This window comes from Lampris incognitus, chromosome 5 (assembly GCF_029633865.1).
Source record: "Lampris incognitus isolate fLamInc1 chromosome 5, fLamInc1.hap2, whole genome shotgun sequence".
In the NCBI taxonomy this organism is placed as follows: domain Eukaryota; kingdom Metazoa; phylum Chordata; class Actinopteri; order Lampriformes; family Lampridae; genus Lampris; species Lampris incognitus.
In genome coordinates, this window is record NC_079215.1 from 5874874 (window position 1) to 5896875 (window position 22002).

At 49.3% G+C, this 22002-nt stretch overlaps 2 protein-coding genes across 2 annotated transcripts in view; one reads left to right on the forward strand and one right to left on the reverse strand.

The window, feature by feature from the left end:
• LOC130113351 (ras-related C3 botulinum toxin substrate 2) overlaps positions 1 to 3389 on the reverse strand; it is a 50044-nt gene extending 46655 nt beyond the window's left edge. Inside the window, exon 1 of the mRNA XM_056280937.1 lies at positions 3256 to 3389. Coding sequence (XP_056136912.1) covers positions 3256 to 3290 — 35 coding nt within the window. The 5' untranslated portion in view covers positions 3291 to 3389. The remainder of the gene's footprint in view (positions 1 to 3255) is intronic.
• The window catches only part of cyth4b (cytohesin 4b), a 38347-nt gene continuing 19535 nt past the window's right edge, over positions 3191 to 22002 (forward strand). Inside the window, exons 1-3 of the mRNA XM_056280936.1 lie at positions 3191 to 3237; positions 5441 to 5556; positions 20392 to 20474. Coding sequence (XP_056136911.1) covers positions 5538 to 5556; positions 20392 to 20474 — 102 coding nt within the window. The 5' untranslated portion in view covers positions 3191 to 3237; positions 5441 to 5537. The remainder of the gene's footprint in view (positions 3238 to 5440; positions 5557 to 20391; positions 20475 to 22002) is intronic.

A 22002-nucleotide genomic window follows, 5' to 3' on the forward strand; every position in this document is an offset into this window, starting at 1 on the left:
GTGGTCATGGCACTTTTCTGGGCCGTCATACTTGATCGGTTCCACACCACAAGCATGCACCTGCAGAAAAGTGACATTGAGCTTCGTCTTCGCTCGGAATTTTGTGGCGGGACAGCGAGACTAGTTTGAGGCTTCTGAAAGAACAGCATGATCTTCCGCGAAAGAGGAAGCGCAAAACATTTGCAGACGAGAGCTCATAGCCAGTTGTGACACTGGAGGGGAGGGAGAAGTTCAAAATAGAAACATGTCACGTGGTCATTGATGAGCTAGTGGCGCGCCTTGCGCATCGAGTTGATGCTTACAATCGTTCGACCAGATTCGTTGGAGTTCTGTTGATGTCAGACCACGTGTCTTAACAGTGATATCATAGTGGAACAGGTAAGCTCGCTCTCCACCGCATATCCATCAGACCTGGACATGAACTTTGCCAATGAACTCATCCAATGCATGTCTGACTCTGAGGGCGAGAAGTGCCGAACTAAATTTCTTGAGCTATAACAGGCACTTAATCTGCAGCCAGTGTTCCCCAATGTTTTCGTGGCACTTCGGATTTTTCTAACTTTGCCAGTGACAAACGGCCAGGGTGAGTGGACATGTTCCCTTCTAGGCAGAATAAACAATTAGCTGCGGAGTAACATGTGACAAGTACGTCTCAGCGCATTATCACTTGTGTCAATAGGTCAATCGAGTCGCACCTTGTCAGGCAGCTAGGTTTGGACGATCTAGTGGACGACTTTGCGAGGAGGAAGGCAAGAAAGACACCAATATAGAAAAGCAGGGGCTCCAAAGCATATGTGCCCAGGGGCCTCGAGGGACCACGATCCGGCCCTGTTTGGAATCACTTTCCACTATGCTGTTTGTAGAAGTTGGTATCAGCCAGTGTGTTTAGCCCCTTCTGTGCTGAACATTGGCACCAGTGGAGCTTCTCAGCTGTGAACCTACGTGCACAGCATGCGGCACACAACATGGCACCCCTTGTGGCAGTAGATCGGCGGTACAAATGTGCTTTTAACCTTTCTCATGGTTGGTCAAACATGCGTGAAACTGTTCTTATGGTTGCCTAGCAACACGGGGATCGCCGGTTCGAATCCCCGTGTTACCTCCGGCCTGGTCGGGCGCCCCCTACAGACACAATTGTCTGCGGGTGGGAAGCCGGATGTGGGTGTGTGTCCTGATCGCTGCACTAGCGCCTCCTCTGGTCGGTTGGGGCGCCTGTTTAGCGGAGGAGGGGCAACTGGGGGGGGGATAGCGTGATCCTCACTGTCAGGTGAAAGAAGCGGCTGGCGACTCCACGTGTATGGGAGGAGGCATGTGGTAGTCTGCAGCCCTCCCCGGACCGGCAGAGAGGGTGGAGCAGAGACCGGGACGGCTCGGAAGAATGGGGTAATTGGCCAAGTACAATTGGGGAGAAAGGGGGGGGTGCTTTCAAAAATTACAAGCTACCAAGCGCTGCATGTACTGTGCAACCTTCTCTATCCCTGTGGTGCATGCGATGGCGCCTAAAACCGAACTGGGATCCCCTCCAAAGCGAGGTGGTGGATCTTAAGGGGTTTATCCCAATAAATAAATGTTGAACAAAACTGGAAAAAAACGCATGAGGGACTCCTCTCACCCCTCTATCCACCTATCACTCCATCCACCTGCGGAGCGAAACAAGGCCTTTGGTTTTTTTGTTGTGATTTTGGGGGGGGGGGGTTGGGGGTTTGCTTACGCTTATCACACTTGTATTGCAGAGCCAAATTGAGCATTTCTGTAGGGATTTGAACGCCGTGACTCCCATTAGCGCCACCAACGGCTCCCTCACTTTGTGGCGCTCGGCTCCCCCCTCTCCAGATGATCGCTTTCACGGCCCTGTTTCGTCTCACCTGGTACACGGTGTCCGGATGAACCCGTGCACCTTTCTGCGACTCACCTGGGGCCGTTTCCGCTAAGTTAGGACAGGCTGTAGGACCTCTGCAAGAGGATGATTTCAGCTGGTGTCATGGAGGAACGTTTTCTAAGTGTATGCACTCGGATATCAGCGCCTGGGAACCACCGGAGCCACCATCACAGGCAAAACTCTGGAAGAAGCTGAAGCCCAAGCGTATTTCTGTATTTCTCATGGAGGCATCCAGCACTTTTCTATGCCCCCGGCCTCGTGAGGCGGCCCTGTCAGTGTTTTCTCCCCAGATCAGATCAACGGCACAACTCTGAGCCTGACGGTTGCACGGCCGCATTTTACTGCATGTCGTGGCCTGCACTGCACACCGAGAAGCCTCCCTCTGCACACAGCTGCGAGTTACAGGCCTGACGTGCCGCCCCGGAGGGGAACGAAACAAACACATTCTCCCAGAGAGTCAGCGTGCAATCATATCCACCACTTCTTCTGGAGAGTGCATCAGAGACTGGTGTGAGTCCACGCGTCACACACACACACCAGTTGTTAGTTTATTTAGACCGAATGGCAGAAAATGATCCAGGGTAGGTGCGCACCAGTGGCGGCTGGCCAGCAGAGGGCGCTGGGTCGCCGCCCCCCCCTTCAAACATCAAGAGATGAAAATCTACTCAAACGTGTTGAATATAGTTTAGTTGTGTAAAGCAAACAATGATGAAATAACGGTGTCGTTCAGTCTGTCAGCAGCCATTAAATACTGGTTCAAATGGTTCGCGTCTGAATACATATACTTCCTGGGTGAGGGGCGCGGGCCAAACCACACCTTACGCAAGCCCTCGAACTTGTGGCGAGCAGGTGACCTGAGGCTGCTGTCTGGCTGGTTTCTTCAGCTTTTCCGGGGGGGGGGGTGCGCAGCGAGTTGGTATTGTTTAAAAAAATGTGTTTTTTTAATCTAATGTGATTGGACAATTCTTGCGGCTGTCAATCATGTTCACGCGCTCGTCTCGACTGTCAATCATCCACCGTCCACCAGCCCTGATCAAATCTATAGGCTACATTGTCCTTCTTAGTAACTCTGTGACTGTGTGCACGTTAAAGCAGCTGTCAGGTGTGCCGCGCCATGGTACATCGCGCCCCCCCCCAAAAGATTTTTTAGCACCAGCCGCCACTGCATAAAAGTTAGTTTATTTAGACTGAGTGGCAGATAATTATCTCAATCAAATAGTTTTGGCTAAATGAAGGCGGTGCATGCTCAGATGTGTGTCACAACAACCGCCTGAGAGCGATCGAGGTGAAAACGTGACAACGCAACGGCCGGTGGCCGAATACGCAGCGCTCGAACCTGTGTCTCGGCTGGTTAAAATGTGAGTAAAATGACGTACCCGTCTCCCACGACCACGCACTTGATAGCCTGCATGCTGCTCCGCTCCTTTGACTTCGGCTCAGTTCTGTTGCTCGCTTCAGAGCTCCCCTTGCAGACGGCGACTGATGTAACTAAAGCGCACACGCACACGCACGCGCACGCACGCACGTACACACGCACACACACGCAACTACAGGAAGTTGTTACACATCTCCCTCCTTCCCTTCTCTCCTCCCTCCTCTCTTCCACACTCATAAACACTTCCCCCTTTTTGTATCTTTTCAGAACCAGAACCAGAATCAGAACCTGCGGGGGGGGGGTCGGGGCAAATTAACAAACGCAATCTAGGACATCTGCACATAATGGACGAGCGCACTGATTCGCGCGCGCGCCATGCTTTACGCACGCTACTTCGACACGTTGTCTGTGGGGCATCAGTCAAGTTGGACTGAAATCACATTGAAACCCAACAATTAGCTCGGCAAACTCGAGCGCGAGGATGAAGGAGGCGTCCTCCTCTTCCGCTACTTTTTATTCTCTTCCGTGCGCAGCTTGCGCGGACTCGCGTCTCGTCCCTGGGACGCGCCGCTGCCCGCGCCCTGCGCGGTTTAACCTGTAGCCACCTCATCCTGCGCAACGCGGCTGCTGATCTGTTCGTTGGTGTTTATCGCTCGTTCGTCCTTTCACGTCTTTGCGCAGCTGCCGAGTCAAATTCCCGCGTGCCACGTACAATCTCTCGTGTACACTAGCCACGCGCGCCACACGCGCCACACGCGCACGACACACACACACGGAGAGGGGGGGGATATTGGATGTTTTTGTTGACATTGCAATGTTGCTTTTCCACCACTAGAGGGAGGGTCGGTGCAATTTTTGTCCGGCCACCCAGCCGTCATTTTTGCCACAACCTTTTACAGTCAAAAATGTGGTATATACGCATATGAAGTCAATGTTTATGTTTATATAGCAAGTACTGCGTCATTGCTTGAAGTGGCCCACGTCCGGATGCTATCTGGGATAGAGTGAGATGGAGGAGCGGTGATTCCTACCGTTATAAAACGAGGCGTCTGGCCGGAAGAGTTGTGAAAGCCAACAGGTCTGCTTTATGTGACGGTAATGGCGGGTCAGCGGGAGGGACGCGACACCAAAGCAAGCTGTTAAAGCTGTCGGAAATTGTGTTAAACATTTCTGACCAAAAATAGCACCCAGACAGCATCCGGATGCGGGCCACTTCAGGCAGGGATGCGGCACTGGTGGCCTTCTTCTGGCCCTGACAACATGGATGTGAGTCTGAAGTGGCCCACATGTATAATAGCAAATATGGCCCAAATATGCCAAATCACATGTGGGCCTTTTTTGGCAAAGATGCGGTGCTCTGGGCAACATGTGATCTGGATGTGACCCTGAAGTCCCCATATGGTAAATGGTGAATATGGTCCAAATACCACAACACAAATATGGGGCCACCTTTGGCAAATATGTGGCACATGCGGCACTGCTATGGCTTGGTTCTGGCCCAGATCTGGCAAACAGGAGCGGACCGCCCCAAGTGCCATCATTCCCCGCTGTATGCGGGCTGGGTGAAGTGTTGGGTGTGGGACGGGTCCGGGCCACAGCAGTTTCGCTATCTGGGAACAGGGAAGGGCAGGACCAGAACATGTGACTACATGTGGCCGGGGCCTGATGGCACCTGTCACAGGTGTGGGGGGTCAGTGTCCTCATAAATCTTGGCTAACCTAACTTAAGTTAAATGTGTGCAGTGTAGTTTTCCACCGAATCCGTCCACGTCAAGCACAAATTATTATAAATACAAATAGCACCCATCCATCTTTGATTTATATACCCGCTTAGTCCCCCTTCAGAGTCGCGGGTTGGGGGCGACGGCTCCCTCTTCGGTATCGTTCGGTTCGAGCCGTCCATCATTTGTGCATCGTCCTGCATATTCAACCCTTTTAGACGGGTGGCTTTTCTTCCCTGCATACGGCGGCATGGCAGTCGTCCTGGAGGCCCCTGGCCACATGTCAGTGGAGCTCCTGCCGCGGCGCCCTGCAGAGAGTTAAACGCTTCTTGGGTAACAGTTTGCAGGGGCGGAAGCGTCGCGCCATATCTGACAACTTCCGCTTTCAGCACTGACGACCGTGTGAGAGGTGGTGCGGTTTGCCTAAAGCAGATACCCGTTTACCCAACTGCCTCCCCTTCTGCAGCGCTGACAGTGGTGTGCCTGTGATGGACGTTTAACTCGTGTTGTGCAAAGGTGTTTTTCTTTCCCACGGCGCAACTGCACAAGATCTCCGGACATCAATGACCGATTGCCAAATGGGTGAGAATGGTTTATTATTATTATTATTACTTGGATACGGTCACTTATTGTCACTTTTAAAGTGCACTATTGGCGTATTGGTTATTTTTGTTTGTTTGTTATGTTTAAAGCTTGTTGTTCTGCACGATGGGATAGATTTAGATGTCATGATTCAAATGCTGTCACAAGAATGTGACCTTTTGGTGAATCCTGTCCAGTGTTGTTGATTTAGCTCTAGCAGTCATGAGGTAATCATTTCATTTAGTTTTATTGTTATTATTATTATTATACAGGAAAAGAGTAAAAGTGACATTGCAGATGTTAAAATGTGTGACGTTTAAGCTGGCCTGCCTCAGTTGAAGCTGGTTTACAGCAGGTTCGTGTCCCGCAGCACATAAAAGACAGAGTCACGTGGCAATATGAAATAAAAACAGAACCAAACTACAGAAAGAAAGACAAGACAACAGCTACACAGACCCTACAGAGGAGAGGGACTAGGTGGAGTGAGTAAGATGGTATATGCAGTAGCGTACTGCGGGGTTTCAGGGCCTTCAATAACGAACTGCCCCCCCCCCCCAATAGACATGCATGCACATGTACACATTTCTCATATGGGTGCTGATACAGCCGACACAGCCACATACAAAATACACCATCACACACTACACACTACTGGATCAACACCAACAAGACGGCTGATCTTCAACAACTACGATGACGCACATGCACACACAACCACTGTGCACTATAGCAGCTATTGCAGCATCGCCACCAGATCTTGCTTTATGTCACTCAGCGCCCAGGCTGCACCCTCGCACCACGTTGCACAAACACCAAATCAAACAAACACGTTTCCACAGTTGATGTAACTTCAACAAATTCAATAAAGTAGAGCCCCAACATTATCGGTGCACCGCCTTCGGTTCAATAAGAAAAACGACACACGTAAGTTACCTTTGCTTGCCTCGGTAAGCCCGTCCGGCTCATGTGCGGGTCGGCCTCTGGTAATTATGTCTTTCTTGTCTCCAAATGGTCGCTTTGCAAAAGGCCGCACATGCGTTAGCCCAGCAACAAGATCGCCAGTAGCTGTGAATGCGGTGTGTTTTCTACCATCGCGTAGCGTCGTTCGCCGCCATTCGCCAAAGGCTCAAGCTCAGGGTTGATGACGACATCGGGGGCTACAGTGGGGTCAAACATAGATACAGATTTCTTAGGGGAATTGAAATACATACATACTGCCGTGTTGATACTGATAGTCAGATGATTAGCTTTCAAGTAGTGAAGTTTAGAAGAGAGTTTTGAGTTTATGACGTCAGAGTTTGAATCGGAAAGGAAAGAAAATTAGAAGCGTCATCGGCATAGAGTTGACAAGTAGAATGTTGGGAAGGTCGTTGATATACGGAAGAAAGAGTAAAGGACCTAAGAGGCTGCCTTGGGAAACTCCCCGATCGCAAGTAACAGGGGCAGATGTTACACGACCGAGTTTTACCACTCGGGACCTGTTATATCGATATGGGGAGAGCGTCGTCGCCACAGCAGAGGACAGCTGAAAGAGCTACGTTTGTTCGGCAGAATCTGATGATTCAGTGGCAAATCAGTAAAGGTGGCTCCAGGGGCATGGCCTTTGTTGAGTGAAGTACACATTTGTTCAACTCATAATAATGACACAGGCACAGGGGCTCTTCCCCCCAATAATTTAGATATTATTGGGAGAACAGGTCCTTGGAGTTCGAAATGAGTTGGATCCTTGGAGTTAAAAATAGGGGTGATTTGAGCAGGACGGATGGAAAGCCTGATACAGAGATTGATCAGATGGTGGAGGAGAGGCATAAAGCTTTCCGCATGAGTGTTAAAAAACGATAAATACCACAACCATGAGAGTTTTGCAAAGAGTTCAAAATATCAGACAGCTCATTCTGTGTGTAATTATATAGCCTGTCTTATACTGTTTAATTATATCCTGAAGGGTAGGATTACCTTATTAGCAATTGCCACCAAATCATCTGTTGAGGGTCCTGATAATAGTCCATTTGATCTCTCCATCAGAATACAAGCAAAACAAACAAACAAACAAACAAACAAAGTCGCAGTATTCATCCGAAACGGTGGCTTTCACGTTTACTTGGCATATGACTGTGCTTCTCTCAAATCTATGCAAAGGACCTCACCACTTCCAGCCTTCATGCCTGGATTCATCTCTTTGGGAACCACATTTAAAACAAAACCTCCTTTCAAACAAATTTTAATGCGTTTAATGAGTTTAATGAGTTTTTCCAGTACCAGGCAGCTGTTCAATGTCCGGTGAAGGTTGAATCCTATGTGGTATTTGGAAGATTGTTGCTTTAGGAAGTGGCTTTAAAAACGGCGTGCTGAGGTAGCCAACGCCTCTATGTCAGAGCCTTGCTGTGGGAGCAGAAATTGTGGTAAAATGGCTTCCGATGACATGGATGCACATTTTGGTAGAAAAGCATAAATCCCACACAAATTTGTATACTCGAGAGAAACAGAACTTGCCATTTTTGGGTGGCTATTGCAAAGACACGTTGGATGCTTTTCGACGTCGTGATGACAAACTATTTCGGCTAAACACATTTTCAGATTATTTTCAATGTCAAAACATACTACAAATGGCCTGTATGAAAACATCTGCCCTTGAGGTTTCTGTGACTTTTAGCACCGGGGGGGGGGGGGGTAAAAGAAATGCAGAACCTTTGGTCAAACTCTTCCTACCGATACAGGGAAGCTGCTGTCCAGCGTACCGTGAGAAAGCCCAGAATCCTCCCTATTTCCCTCTTATTCACGACCAACAACTTCAGCTGCTTAGTAATGTCCTTTATTATAGTCGACTGCTACCTCTGTATGGAGGCATGTTTGCAAATTCATCTGTGTATATATATGTAAGTATGCATAAAAGGGAATTTATATTCTGATATGAAAAACATGTGGGAAAAGGTGCCACAGAAAGCGGCAGAGGCGGCACATCTGACTGAAATAAAATGAAGGTTCACAAAGACATCGCCTCACGTTCACCGTATTTCATTTTAGGCCACAGCGAACGTGATTAGCACCTTTCTTTCAAGGATCTTTCATGGCTGAGCACCCAGCTCCAAATTAGAGGGACCCCCCCCCCATCATCTCAGATGATGAACTTGTATTTTGATGTTTGGTGGTGGACTTGTATTTATGATGTACAGCAGGCACAGGCAACATGGTCCATGGTCCAGAAAGGCCCAGTGTGGATGCAGGTCTTTGTTCCAACCGAGCAGTTGCACACCTGATTCTATTAGTCAACCGATAGTCTTTGCTAAGGGCCTTGATTTGTAGACTCGGGTGTGTAACTCCTTGGTTGGAACAAAGACCTGCACCCACACCGGACCTTTCTGGACCATGTTGCCTGTCCCTGATGTACAGGCTGTTGCAGCAAATTATCTTCAAGGAGGACTATGTGTGTATGAATGTATGTATGTATTCCGCTTCCGGTGTGGGAAGAGGGCGGTGCGAATTCCCGTTTACGGCAGCCTCACCCAGTACCGTCCATGTAGTGTCTTTGTCCCCACCTGCGTCTTAAGTTTTGTCTTCGTTTGATGGCTCTCACAGCCGATCCAGCTGGATCGGCTGTGAAAGCTGGGTTTGCTGTGTCCTGTGGACCCAGGGACCACAGCCCTGCCTGGAGCTGTGTCCGAAGAGGTGGCACCAAGGGCTGTCTGACAGGATGCAGAAGCGGAGCGGGCTGAGCTAACTGCTAATCAAATCAAATCAAATCAATTTTATTTGTATAGCCCAATATCACCAATTACAAATTTGCCTCAGTGGGCTTAACAGCAACGCAACCTCCTGTCCTTAGACCCTCTCATCGGATAAGGAACAACTTCCTAAAAACCCCTTTAACAGGGAGAAAAAAACAGGAAGAAAGCTCAGGGAGAGCAACAGAGGAGGGATCTCTCTCCCATGACGGACAGCGTGCAATGGATGTTGTGTTCACACAATTTACATAATACAACATTGAAAGAGGAGAACAGAATTATAATGGACTTATAAAGTTTATGAAGAACATGATGCAGACCGGCAGTTCTGATAACACCGAGGGCGGTCTGGCAGCTGCCTTGCCTGGCATTGACCATGGTGTTTTTGGTGTCATTGTGTGGAGTGCGGGGAGGTGTGTCGAGGGTGTCTGGCTGGGAAAGCCTGGTCTGCTGCGTCCGGTGGGCCCAAGGACCACGGCCCCTGCCCGGAGCTGCGCCCGAAGAGGAAATACCGAGGGGGGTCTGACAGGACGCGGAAGCGGGGCAGGCTAAGCTAACTGCTAGACCATGCAGACCGGCAGTTCGACAGTCATCCTGGCTGGTGTTCGTTCCCCCACTTTTTTTTTAATTTCCCCCCTTTTCTCCCCAATTGTATCTAGACAATTACCCCTCTCTTTTTTGAGCCGTCCCGGTCGCTGCTCCACCCCCCCCTCTGCCGATCCGGGGAGCACCCCGACCGACCAGAGGAGGCGCTAGTGCAGCGACCAGGACACATACCCGCATCCGACTTCCCACCCGCAGACACGCTATTACCCCACTCTTCCGAGCCGTCCCGCTCGCTGCTCCACCCCCTCTGCTGATCCGGGGAGGGCTGCAGACTACCACATGCCTCCTCCCATACATGTGGAGTCACCAGCCCAGTTTCACCAGGGGGATGTAGCGCGTGGGAGGATCACGCTATTCCCCCCAGTTCCCCCTCCCCCCTGAACAGGCGCCCCAATCGACCAGAAGAGGCGCTAGTGCAGTGACCAGGACACATGCCCACATCGGGCTTCCCACCCACAGACACGACCACTTGTGTCTGTGGGGACGCCTGGAAAGAGGATCATCTGAACAGGTGATCTGTGCTGACCAGACGAGGCTTCCCTGATTCTCCCAGGCCACTCTACTTTGTGTGTTGCGTTGCGAGTGATGCAAAAGAAAGTTTGAAATGTGATTTGGGGGGCCAGAGCGTCTGGACTGAGACACGTCTGTAGAGATCTGATTGAAATCACATTTCAAACCACCTCCAAATGTGGTTTAGATCCGATTTGCAAAAATTGCCATTTCATGTGGTTTTTTGTTTTGTTTTGTTTTTGTTTTTGCTGTCCAGACTTTCTACAATCAACGTGAGTAAAATCTGGATATACAAAAAAAACAACAACAAACCCCCCCCCAAAAAAAAACAACAACAAAAAAACCCCCCAAACAAAAAAGCGGATTTGGGCTGGCAGTCTGAACAAGTCTGCTCTGGTGCTGAGCTTGTCTGGTGCAGCGGAGGAGTTCTGCACCGTGATGTGACCGTGTTTGGAGGGTGAGATGGTGGATCTCCATTTTTTTTTAAATTTCCATTTCTCCTTCTTCCGCATTGGTAGACTGCATCACCAGTGGGTGTAGTTACTCACGCCTGCGTGGTTCCTACAGCAGCCCGTGCAGATAGGTTGGTGATGCCTGGACACACAAATCCAGATCTGATCACTCGCAAATAACAGTGGGGACTGTGTCTTAAAAATCTGACTTGAGAAACAAATCCAATCTGCCTGCAGTCTTACCGAGGCCTTGGAATATGGTAAATAAAACATGCATCCCGTCTGTTAGCCTTTCAGCTGATAGTATAGCCCTGCTCAGCTGATAGTATAGCCCTGCTCAGCTGATAGTATAGCCCTGCTCAGCTGATAGTATAGCCCTGCTCTCAGGTGATAGTATAGCCCTGCTCTCAGCTGATAGTATAGCCCTGCTCTCAGCTGATAGTATAGCCCGGCTCTCAGGTGATAGTATAGCCCTGCTCAGCTGATAGTATAGCCCTGCTCTCAGGTGATGGTATAGCCCTGCTCAGCTGATAGTATAGCCCTGCTCTCAGATGATAGTATAGCCCTGCTCAGCTGATAGTATAGCCCTGCTCAGCTGATAGTATAGCCCTGCTCTCAGGTGATAGTATAGCCCTGCTCTCAGCTGATAGTATAGCCCTGCTCAGCTGATAGTATAGCCCTGCTCTCAGGTGATGGTATAGCCCTGCTCAGCAGATAGTATAGCCCTGCTCAGCTGATAGTATAGCCCTGCTCTCAGGTGATAGTATAGCCCGGCTCTCAGGTGATAGTATAGCCCTGCTCTCAGGTGATGGTATAGCCCTGCCCTCAGGTGATAGTATAGCCCTGCTCTCAGGTGATAGTATAGCCCTGCTCAGCTGATAGTATAGCCCTGCTCAGGTGATAGTATAGCCCTGCTCAGCTGATAGTATAGCCCTGCTCAGGTGATAGTATAGCCCTGCTCTCAGGTGATAGTATAGCCCTGCTCTCAGGTGATAGTATAGCCCTGCTCAGCTGATAGTATAGCCCTGCTCTCAGGTGATAGTATAGCCCTGCTCTCAGGTGATAGTATAGCCCTGCTCTCAGCTGATAGTATAGCCCTGCTCTCAGCTGATAGTATAGCCCGGCTCTCAGGTGATAGTATAGCCCTGCTCAGCTGATAGTATAGCCCTGCTCTCAGGTGATGGTATAGCCCTGCTCAGCTGATAGTATAGCCCTGCTCTCAGATGATAGTATAGCCCTGCTCAGCTGATAGTATAGCCCTGCTCAGCTGATAGTATAGCCCTGCTCTCAGGTGATAGTATAGCCCTGCTCTCAGCTGATAGTATAGCCCTGCTCAGCTGATAGTATAGCCCTGCTCTCAGGTGATGGTATAGCCCTGCTCAGCAGATAGTATAGCCCTGCTCAGCTGATAGTATAGCCCTGCTCTCAGGTGATAGTATAGCCCGGCTCTCAGGTGATAGTATAGCCCTGCTCTCAGGTGATGGTATAGCCCTGCCCTCAGGTGATAGTATAGCCCTGCTCTCAGGTGATAGTATAGCCCTGCTCAGCTGATAGTATAGCCCTGCTCAGGTGATAGTATAGCCCTGCTCAGCTGATAGTATAGCCCTGCTCAGGTAATAGTATAGCCCTGCTCTCAGGTGATAGTATAGCCCTGCTCTCAGGTGATAGTATAGCCCTGCTCAGCTGATAGTATAGCCCTGCTCTCAGGTGATAGTATAGCCCTGCTCAGCTGATAGTATAGCCCTGCTCAGCTGATAGTATAGCCCTGCTCTCAGGTGATAGTATAGCCCGGCTCTCAGCTGATAGTATAGCCCTGCTCTCAGGTGATAGTATAGCCCTGCTCTCAGGTGATAGTATAGCCCTGCTCAGGTGATAGTATAGCCTTGCTCTCAGGTTATAGTATAGCCCTGCTCTCAGGTGATAGTATAGCCCTGCTCAGCTGATAGTATAGCCCTGCTCTCAGGTGATAGTATAGCCCTGCTCTCAGGTGATAGTATAGCCCTGCTCTCAGCTGATAGTATAGCCCTGCTCAGCTGATAGTATAGCCCTGCTCAGGTGATAGTATAGCCCTGCTCTCAGCTGATAGTATAGCCCTGCTCAGCTGTTAGTATAGCCCTTTTTTTGTTTAGTTTGGATATACAGTGCTAGTTTGGATATATATGTCTTGTAGTTTTTGGATATGGGTTTTTGTCTTTGTATTGCACGTCTGTGGGCTGGGGGAAACGATGTTTCTGTACTTGCATGCATGAAATGAAATGACAAAGTGTTTCCGATTCCTGATGTAACTGTCTGTCTGTCTGTCTGTCTCTCAGTTAAGGGTGCCCTTTACTAATCTTAATCTTTTTATTGGTCATTGTGGCGTTTCAACCTGGGGCTTTCCAGTTAAATGGCGGCGTGTCTTCTTGTTGCGTGACAAACACAGCTGTCGCCTTCGGCCTCTGTGGAGCGGCGCTGTAAGTAGCGCCTCTCTTTCATGGGTGGCTTTGAGGGCAATTCAAGGAAGATAGATACTTTCCGATGGTACTTTTGGGGTGGCTATTTCTGCCAACATTGGCTGTAAAAAGCCTGAGCTGTTCGGCGTTAATAGTTGTTCTCGAGTGCAAATGATTTGACCAGTTTCACTCTTCCACCAAAGCAGAACAGAGATCAACAAAACTGGTGGCAAGAAAAGCTTGAAATCCAGATTTGTGTACGATAGCGTGCCACCTACAATCACGCCTTCCTCAGAGGTGCACGCACATGGTCCATTTCTCAGTTGTCTCGAGTCTTAGAAATCCCTCTTTATCGATACTGACTGAAGCAGACGTTTGGTTGGGGAAATCGAATAGGATCCACAGATTTCCCCTGGCTAAGACTCCCCCCCCCCACGTCTTAGCCAGGGGAAAGGTACAAACTAAAGGGCTAAAATGTTCAATGGGTGTGTAAGAACACATTCGTATCAGGGACACTCTGTCATTTCCCCTATGTACTTCACGCACACGACGTGAGACAAAATGCCGTTTCCCTCGGCCCACAACAGTGCAACATACATAGGGCAAAAACACTTTTAAGACCGACAAGAACACACATATTCAAACTAACACATATATCCAGAACAACAAAACAAAACAAAAAGAGAAATCACTGTCCAGGGCAATAAACGCCAGCCAGGATGACCGTCGGAACCGCCCTTCTGCATAGGCTAGCAGTTAGCCTAGCCTGCCCCGATTACGCGTCCTGCCAGACCGCCCTCCGCCTTTCCTCCTCGGGCGCAACTCCAGGCAGGGGCCGTGGTCTCTGTGGCGACTGGACGAAGCGGACCAAGCCCTCCCAGCCAGACACCCTTGATACACCTCCCCGCACGCCACACGACCACATCACAAACGCCACAGTCAACGCCAGGTGAGGCTGCTGCCAGACCGCCCTCGGTGTTACCGGAACTGCCGCTTTGCATGGGCTAGCGGTTAGCTTAGCCCGCTCCGCTCCCGCGTCCTGTCAGACCGCCCTCGGTGTTACCCGAACTGCCGCTCTGCATGGGCTAGCGGTTAGCTTAGCCCGCCCCGCTCCTGCGTCCTGTCAGACCGCCCTCGGTGTTACCGGAACTGCCGCTCTGCATGGGCTAGCGGTTAGCTTAGCCCGCTCCGCTCCCGCGTCCTGTCAGACCGCCCTCGGTGTTACCCGAACTGCCGCTCTGCATGGGCTAGCGGTTAGCTTAGCCCGCTCCGCTCCCGCGTCCTGTCAGACCGCCCTCGGTGTTACCGGAACTGCCGCTCTGCATGGGCTAGCGGTTAGCTTAGCCCGCTCCGCTCCTGCGTCCTGTCAGACCGCCCTCGGTGTTACCCGAACTGCCGCTCTGCATGGGCTAGCGGTTAGCTTAGCCCGCCCCGCTCCCGCGTCCTGTCAGACCGCCCTCGGCGTGACCTCCCCGGGGGGGTGCAGCTCTGGGCAAGGCCGCGGTCCCCGGGCCCACAGCGCAGCAGACCAAGCCCTCCCAGGCAACGAACGAAGACCAGAAACACACAAAAACATAAATAATTGCTGAACGAGGCCCGTTATCTGCAAAACGAAGCATTCCTGGGGCTGATTACCCGGCTTCCCCCGCAATATCTCCCGGCTCATATCCGGCACGTCAATGACAGCGTTAAGGGCGAGGAGGCGGTAATTCATACGGGACCGGAAGGCCTACGGCGACATGAGCGGTAAGGGCTTTTATCACGCGGAGGCTTCGGGTTTGCTGTGCTCTAAACACCTGAAACGTTTCAACACCCATTGTGCAGCCGAGACGCTGTGGTGAAAGACAGCCTTCTCTCAGAGCAGAAATCCAGATATTTATAAACTACATTTCCCTCCCCGCTGTGACCCATGCCAGGGGAGAGAGGGCGAGACGGCGGGGGGGGGGGCACACTTGGTGTTTCCATTCGAGGGTTTCGACATCAGTGTGATGAATAGGTGTCCTCATGGCAGACAAGTGTGTGTGTACTTTTCCAGAGAAAACCCAATCATCCGTTCCCTCTTCCAGGGAAGCAGGTGTTTCCATCTCCTGCACTTTGTCGTCGGGGGTTAACAGCCGGTTGATCTGAGTTTTGAAAATATTGGTATATGTTCTTGAGGTGGTTACTGAGAATTAGGAACAGAAAAACAACATGCAAAAGAGCCCGCAGCTCAGTCTCTGCAAGTGGGTCCCGGTGTTCAGGCGGTGAGGAAGGAAGTTAATGAAGATGTGACTCAAGAAATGTGAGCAAGCGAGGTTCTTACTTAACAGAAGTGACGTTTCTGCAAAGTAGATATTCTACATTTAAGCGATATCGGCCCTTCATCGGCATCCTAAAAAAAAAAAGTGTCCGTGACTCCTTAATACTGAGCTGGGAATTTTAAGTGGCAGTTATTTTTCATCGATATACAGTTTTCTGAATAGGTAGAAAGTTATGTCCCAGACAGCATCCGGATGTGGGCCACTTCAGGCAGTGATGCAGCACTGGCGGCCTTCTTCTGGCCCTGACAAAATGGATGTGAGCCTGAAGTGGCCCACATGTATAATAGCAAATATGGCTCAAATATGCCAAATCAAATGTGGGCCCTTTCTGGCAAAGATCCAGAGCTCTGGGCAACATGTAATCTGGATGTGACCCTGAAGTGGCCCGTGTGGTAAATGGTGAATATGGCCCAAATATCACAACACATATGGCCACCTTTGGCAAATATGTGGCACATGCAGCATTGCTATGGCTTGGTTCTGGCCCAGATCTGGCAAACAGGAGCGGACCGCCCAAGTGCCATCACGCCACGCGGTATGTGGGCCGGATGAAAGTGTCGAGTGTGGGACGGGTCCGGGCCACAGCAGTTCTATCTGGGGTAGAACCAGGGCTTGAAATTAACACCAGCTATGAGCAAAACTGTGGTCACATTTGGTCAAGTTTGGCAAAGAAAAAACAATTGAACGAGCCACTTCGGCATGCAGCCGGCCAGTTAGTAACTTTAGGACACTTCAGAAAGTCAGTTGGCTCGTGGAATTCTAGATCTTTTTGCCACAGTGTCTGGTTGATTAAATGGTGAGTTTCATGCCCTGTTGATAACCATCCATCACCAGTCACTCAGTGTTTGACTCTCAACCCAGCAATCTACATATTCATCCAGTGGTTAGTCCGTAGTGCACCGCCTGTCGTGGCATGTGACCTGCCTGAGAGTCAGTATTCAAATTAATCTGGCAAAGACTGTGAAGCTAGTTTCATGTCAGCGCACTTATTTGTTTTGTGAGTTGTGCCAAACAAAGGTTGAACTGCAAGACGGCATCAAACTCGATGCTCGCTGCATGGTTGCATGTGCCTGCAAAACTGGGTGTGTGCAGCCAAGAGGAAAACCAAGCCTTACATTTTTGTTTTCATTTCCTCTATCTAAGTTGGTGGCACGGTGGCACGGTGGTTAGCGCGGTCGCTTTACCGCAAGAAGGTCCTGGGTTCGAGCCTGAGGTAGCCCAACCTTGGGTGTCAAAATTCTACAGAATGTCCTCTTCAGTGATTACTTCATCACAGAGTTGCTTATCAGTGTTGGGCATGGTTTTACACGTGTAAGTTGAATTTAAAAACCCCAGAAGTGGCCTTTACAGAGTTATTAGATTTGTAAAGGTTACTATGGAAGCCAACACAAAAGTGTTTGTAATGCTGCAATCAATTTCTAATGATTCAGTGGATGAGCATTTGGAATTTGATTTCTCTAATCTTAAAAAAAAGTGAGCAGAGTTTTGTTCCCCTTCCATCCAGTTTTCTATGAGGTCTTATGGAAGCAGCCCGAGCCTTGCTTTTGTAGATAACATCTAATTTGTCCTGAAGGTCAGTAAAGTCTTTTCTTTCAATATCAGCTGAGCAGTCAGTTGCCTCTCGGGACAGAGCTGCAATTCTAGATGTCACTGTCTCTTCCTCAAGTCTCCTAGATTTGGCCAGAGCACTGCCCAAAGACGTCATATATTTCCCAATCTCAAATTTTAAGAGTTCCCATGGGTCACTACTATATTTATTCTGATCAGATGCCTTCTTGCAGTGTGCCTTAATTAATCAGCTGTTACATAGTATCTACAACCCCGGGACATTTATTGTTGAGCTTCCAGTGGGAGGGTCTACGATGATCTTGTTTAGTGTGGGAAAAGGTGACTTTGATGGAAATTGCCTTACGGTCAGTCAAGGGGGTGGGGTGGACATAAATATATTACCATATATTATTATTCATAATAGACTGAGATACCAGCCAATAATGAATTCTCAGAGTGATGAAAAATATTGCTGTTAGGAGTGTGATTTGTGACACAACGAAACAAACTAGAGTATAGAGAACACTAGAAGAACCCCGCTACAATGTAGCGGTTTGGTTCTCCACCCGTCTAAATCTCCCTCCTCTTCATCCTGCCAGCTAACCGCCTTCCCCCTGCCCCTAAACCCCCCCCCACTCCAACTCCCTCCCCCCAAATGCTCAGAATCATCTGAAATGCCGAGAAAAGTGGTTTTTAGCCATTTTTAGAAAACGCATATTTTGCATAGTTATGCATAATTATTATAATTATATTTTAATGTTCTGCTATTTTTCTGGTCCTCTCTGGAACAATACATACCACCTCCAAAAAAAAATGAGGATCATAAGTGCATTTTTGCAAAAATGCATATATTTTGCATAATGCCAAAACATTTCTTAAGTCCCAGAAATTTTTTTTGTATAGGTGAAAAAATCAAAGATGCTCAGAATCATCTGAAATGCCAAGAAACGTGGTTTTTATCCATTTTTAGAAAAATGCACATTTTGCATGTTTATGCATAATTGTGCATAATTTTAATTGTCTGGGATTTTTCCCGTACTCTCTGAGACAATACCTACCACCTCCAAAAAGAATTAGGATCATAAGTGCTTTAGTTTTCGGTCCCGCTATCTACACTAACACCACACACACACACATTACGAAAATATATGAGTAGATGAACGTACAGGTGTAACTTATGGGGGGGTCAGGGGGGACATGTCCCCCTCAATATTTAGAAGAGGTGAATTTGTGCCCCCCAAAAAATACATCATGAATGATCATGTTAACTCCCTCGCCAAAAAAGGTAAAATAACAACACAGACAGTCAAACTACTTAAAATGTCATTCATACTTGTTTTCCAACGATTTCCTACACCCCTATGCTTGGACCATACCATGTTAACCTTGCTGCTGGGCCTGCCGACCTCGTTGCTGTCTTGCGGTTGCCCCTGACAACCAGGAGAGCGGAGCGTGAATGATGGTGTAAGCAAGTGTAAGTAACGTAGCTAGCCAGCTTGCTTGTCTAGCCCAGTACACCACCCTTTCTTACCTTTGGGGTTTCTGAGTTAGATTTTCTTACGTATTTCCGGATGAATTATAGCCTTATCTAGTTTATAACTTGTGTTTGGGGTCATCAGTTCAGACCCCCTCACGAGCTAGCTAGCTAGCTAGCGCTTGCTAACAGTCGCCCCTAGACGTTTATGTTAGCTTAAATGAACTTGAGCTGATGATTTCGGGCACATGAGATAACATAATAGGTACATCTACAAACCAATTTGTGCCAAGGGTATTGTGTTAGTTCAAATGCATCAACTACTTTCATTCACAGAGTCAACATGAGCAAGAGGAAAGTAACAGAAGATATCCGATAGGCTAGCCTGTCTGAAAGTTGTTCTTCTTTTACATAAGAAATTTCCACAATAAATTGATGTAGAAAAAGAGCAAATCGGTGCATACAAATTCACCAGAATGCAGGAAGTTAAATGTGTGATGCTCAAGATTTCCAGGGGGAGGACCCCCTGACCCCCCGCTAAATGTGTCCCCCCAATGTTCAAGTGAAACTTACTCCACTGCATGAAACAGATGTTTTCCTGTTGTCATACGATATACTTTATCGTCACAGCCCTAGTTGGTGGCCATAAAATTTAGCCATTTACTGTAGTCTGGCTTCTGGGGTTAAGGGAACATTCCTCCGGGTGCACCGGTTTCCTCCCACAGTCCACAGACATGTAGGTCAGGTGACTCGCCCGTACTAAATTGTCCCTAGGTGTGAATGTGTGTGTGTGTGTGTGTGTGTGTTGGCCCTGTGACAGCCTGCCGGCCTGTCCAGGGTGTCTCCCCGCCTGCCGCCCAGTGACTGCTGGGATAGGCTCCAGCATCCCCGTGACCCTGAGAGCAGGATAAGCGGTCTGGATAATGGAAGGATGGATACAGTTTTTTGAAATGTAGTCATTCAGATGTAGCACGATGATCCAGCTTTTGAAGACAAGAAACTTTGACCCAGCTGACCCATCAAATTCTGCATCTTTCAAGAGGAGACTGTCCTCCGCCAAAAAACGACCCCATTGGTCGTTTGTACTAGCAGCTTATTACGACCTACAGCTACGTTTTAAGCTGCTTCCTGGCGCTCCTCCGTAACTACAACGCGTTACTTCCCCTGTAGCAATAAGCATCTCCTTCCAGAAGCTCTCGTGAGAAGGAATATTGATAAAAGCAAAGTGTAACGTCACATAGCGGTTATAATGTCCACGCTAGCTGACTTGCTAACTTTTGGCTAGTGTTAAGTTAGCTCTTATGACGTCATTCATCGGTAAACATCCTGCCAATAGCAAGCTTACTTACTATACTAGACGGCGAAACAACACAAAAACGCACTGGCTACACATTCTATTGTTCTCACGTTGTTTTAAAAACCCACAATGCGCAGAGGCGAAAAGTATCTGCGGCATGTCTCCTGCCGCCAATAGGGGGCGCTAATTTGGGAACCGCTCCTGTGGGTCGTATAAGAGGACAAACGACCCATGTGGTCGTATGGGCTGGAGGACTTGTTGTTCAAGAGTTATTTTAATCACTGATTATCTTCATACATCGTCACCTTCTGAACCGGGCTTTCTTCTACGTCCAACTTGTTCGTCTTGCAGTCACTGGGCGGACATTTACTCTGGCGCACGTTCTGCTTGTGTGGTGCCTTGTTCTTTTTGGGTGAAAGACGCATCACAAATATAGTTTTGTTGTTGTTCGTCAAATGATCGCTGAGGTTAGTCTGTTCTGCATCTTCTCTCAGTGTCCCCAGACTTCACGGCAGAGGAGAAGTTGGAGGTCCAGACCATGAAGACGTACAAGGAGGACCTGCTGGAGGACATCCAGGTTAATTTCCCTACGCACGAGTGAAGCCTCACAAACAAATTAATGTTCATGCCACGCGTCTGTGTGTGTACAGCCACACGAATGCACAATACTACACACGCACACAAACACACACACACACCCACACCCACACATAGATGCACATATATAAATGTACGGGCAGATGTTTGTGCTGTAATATACAAACAGACACACACACATTCACACACATTCACTGAATTATCATTTTTTCACCCCTTTTTCTCCCCCAATTGTACTTGGCCAATCACCCCACTCTCTGAGTTGTCTCGGTCGCTGCTCCACCCCCCCCCCGCCGATCCGGGGAGGGCTGCAGACTACCACATGCCTCCTCCGATACATGTGCAGTCGCCAGCCGCTTCTTTTCACCTGACAGTGAGGAGTTTCCCCAGGGGGGCGTAGCTCGTGGGAGGATCACGTTATTCCCCCCAGTTTCCCCTCCCCCCCCGAACAGGCACCCCGATCGCCAAGAGGAGGCGCTAGCGCAGCAACCAGGACACATACCCACATCCGGCTTCCCACCCTCAGGCATGGCCAATGGTGTCTGTAGTGATGCCCGACCAAGCCGGAGGTAACACGGGGATTCAAACTGGCGATCCCCGTGTTGGTAGGCAACAGAATAGACCGCTACGCTACCTGGACCCCCTTTGAATTATCCATTTTATCAGCGGTTAGTGCTGTCGCCTCACAGCAAGAAGGTCCTGGGTTCGAACCCTGGGGTTGTATGACCTTGAGGGGTCATCCCAGGTCATCCTCCGTGTGGAGTTTGCATGTTCTCCCCGTGTCTGCGGTGGGGTTTTCCCCGGGTGCTCCGGTTTCCCCCACCATCAAAAAGGCACGCATGTTGGGGTTAATACTCCTGTCTGTGCCCCTGCCCGAGGCATGGCAAGAGGAACTGGTGTTGGTCCCCGGGCGCTGCACGGCGGCTGCCCACTGCTCCTAGCTACCCAGCTAGCATGGGCTTAATGCAGAAAAAGAATCTCCCCACGGGGAGTAATATTAGTAAACTCCCAGCCTAGACAAATAGATGTTGCAGGCAGGACAGCTCCCTGTGTTCCTCAGGTTACTGGGGGCCTCCTTATTAAATAGTGTGTTTTCAGACTACATTGATAATTATAGCCATGCCCTATTAGAAGAAAGGACAGGCGACAGTATATGTTATGGGCGTGGCTCTGGCGTGGCCACACAGCGAATGTACACAAAACTGGGACCAGCTAATTAAAACCGATTTGATTGCTATTTTGCAAAATCTGTCCCTCAACTTTCTCAAGGTTCGTGAACGCATCTTTAGCACGTCTCCTTGTTTTATTGATAAGGCATTAGGCAGGCCGTCTATTCTGTCGCCTAATAACACAGGGATCGCCGGTTCGAATCCCCAATGTTACCCCCGGCTTGGTCGGGCGTCCCTACAGACACAATTAGCCGTGTATGCGGGTGGGAAGCCGGATGTGGTCCAGGTTGCTGCACTAGTTCCTGCTCTGGTAAGTCGGGGCGCCTGTTCGGGGGTGAT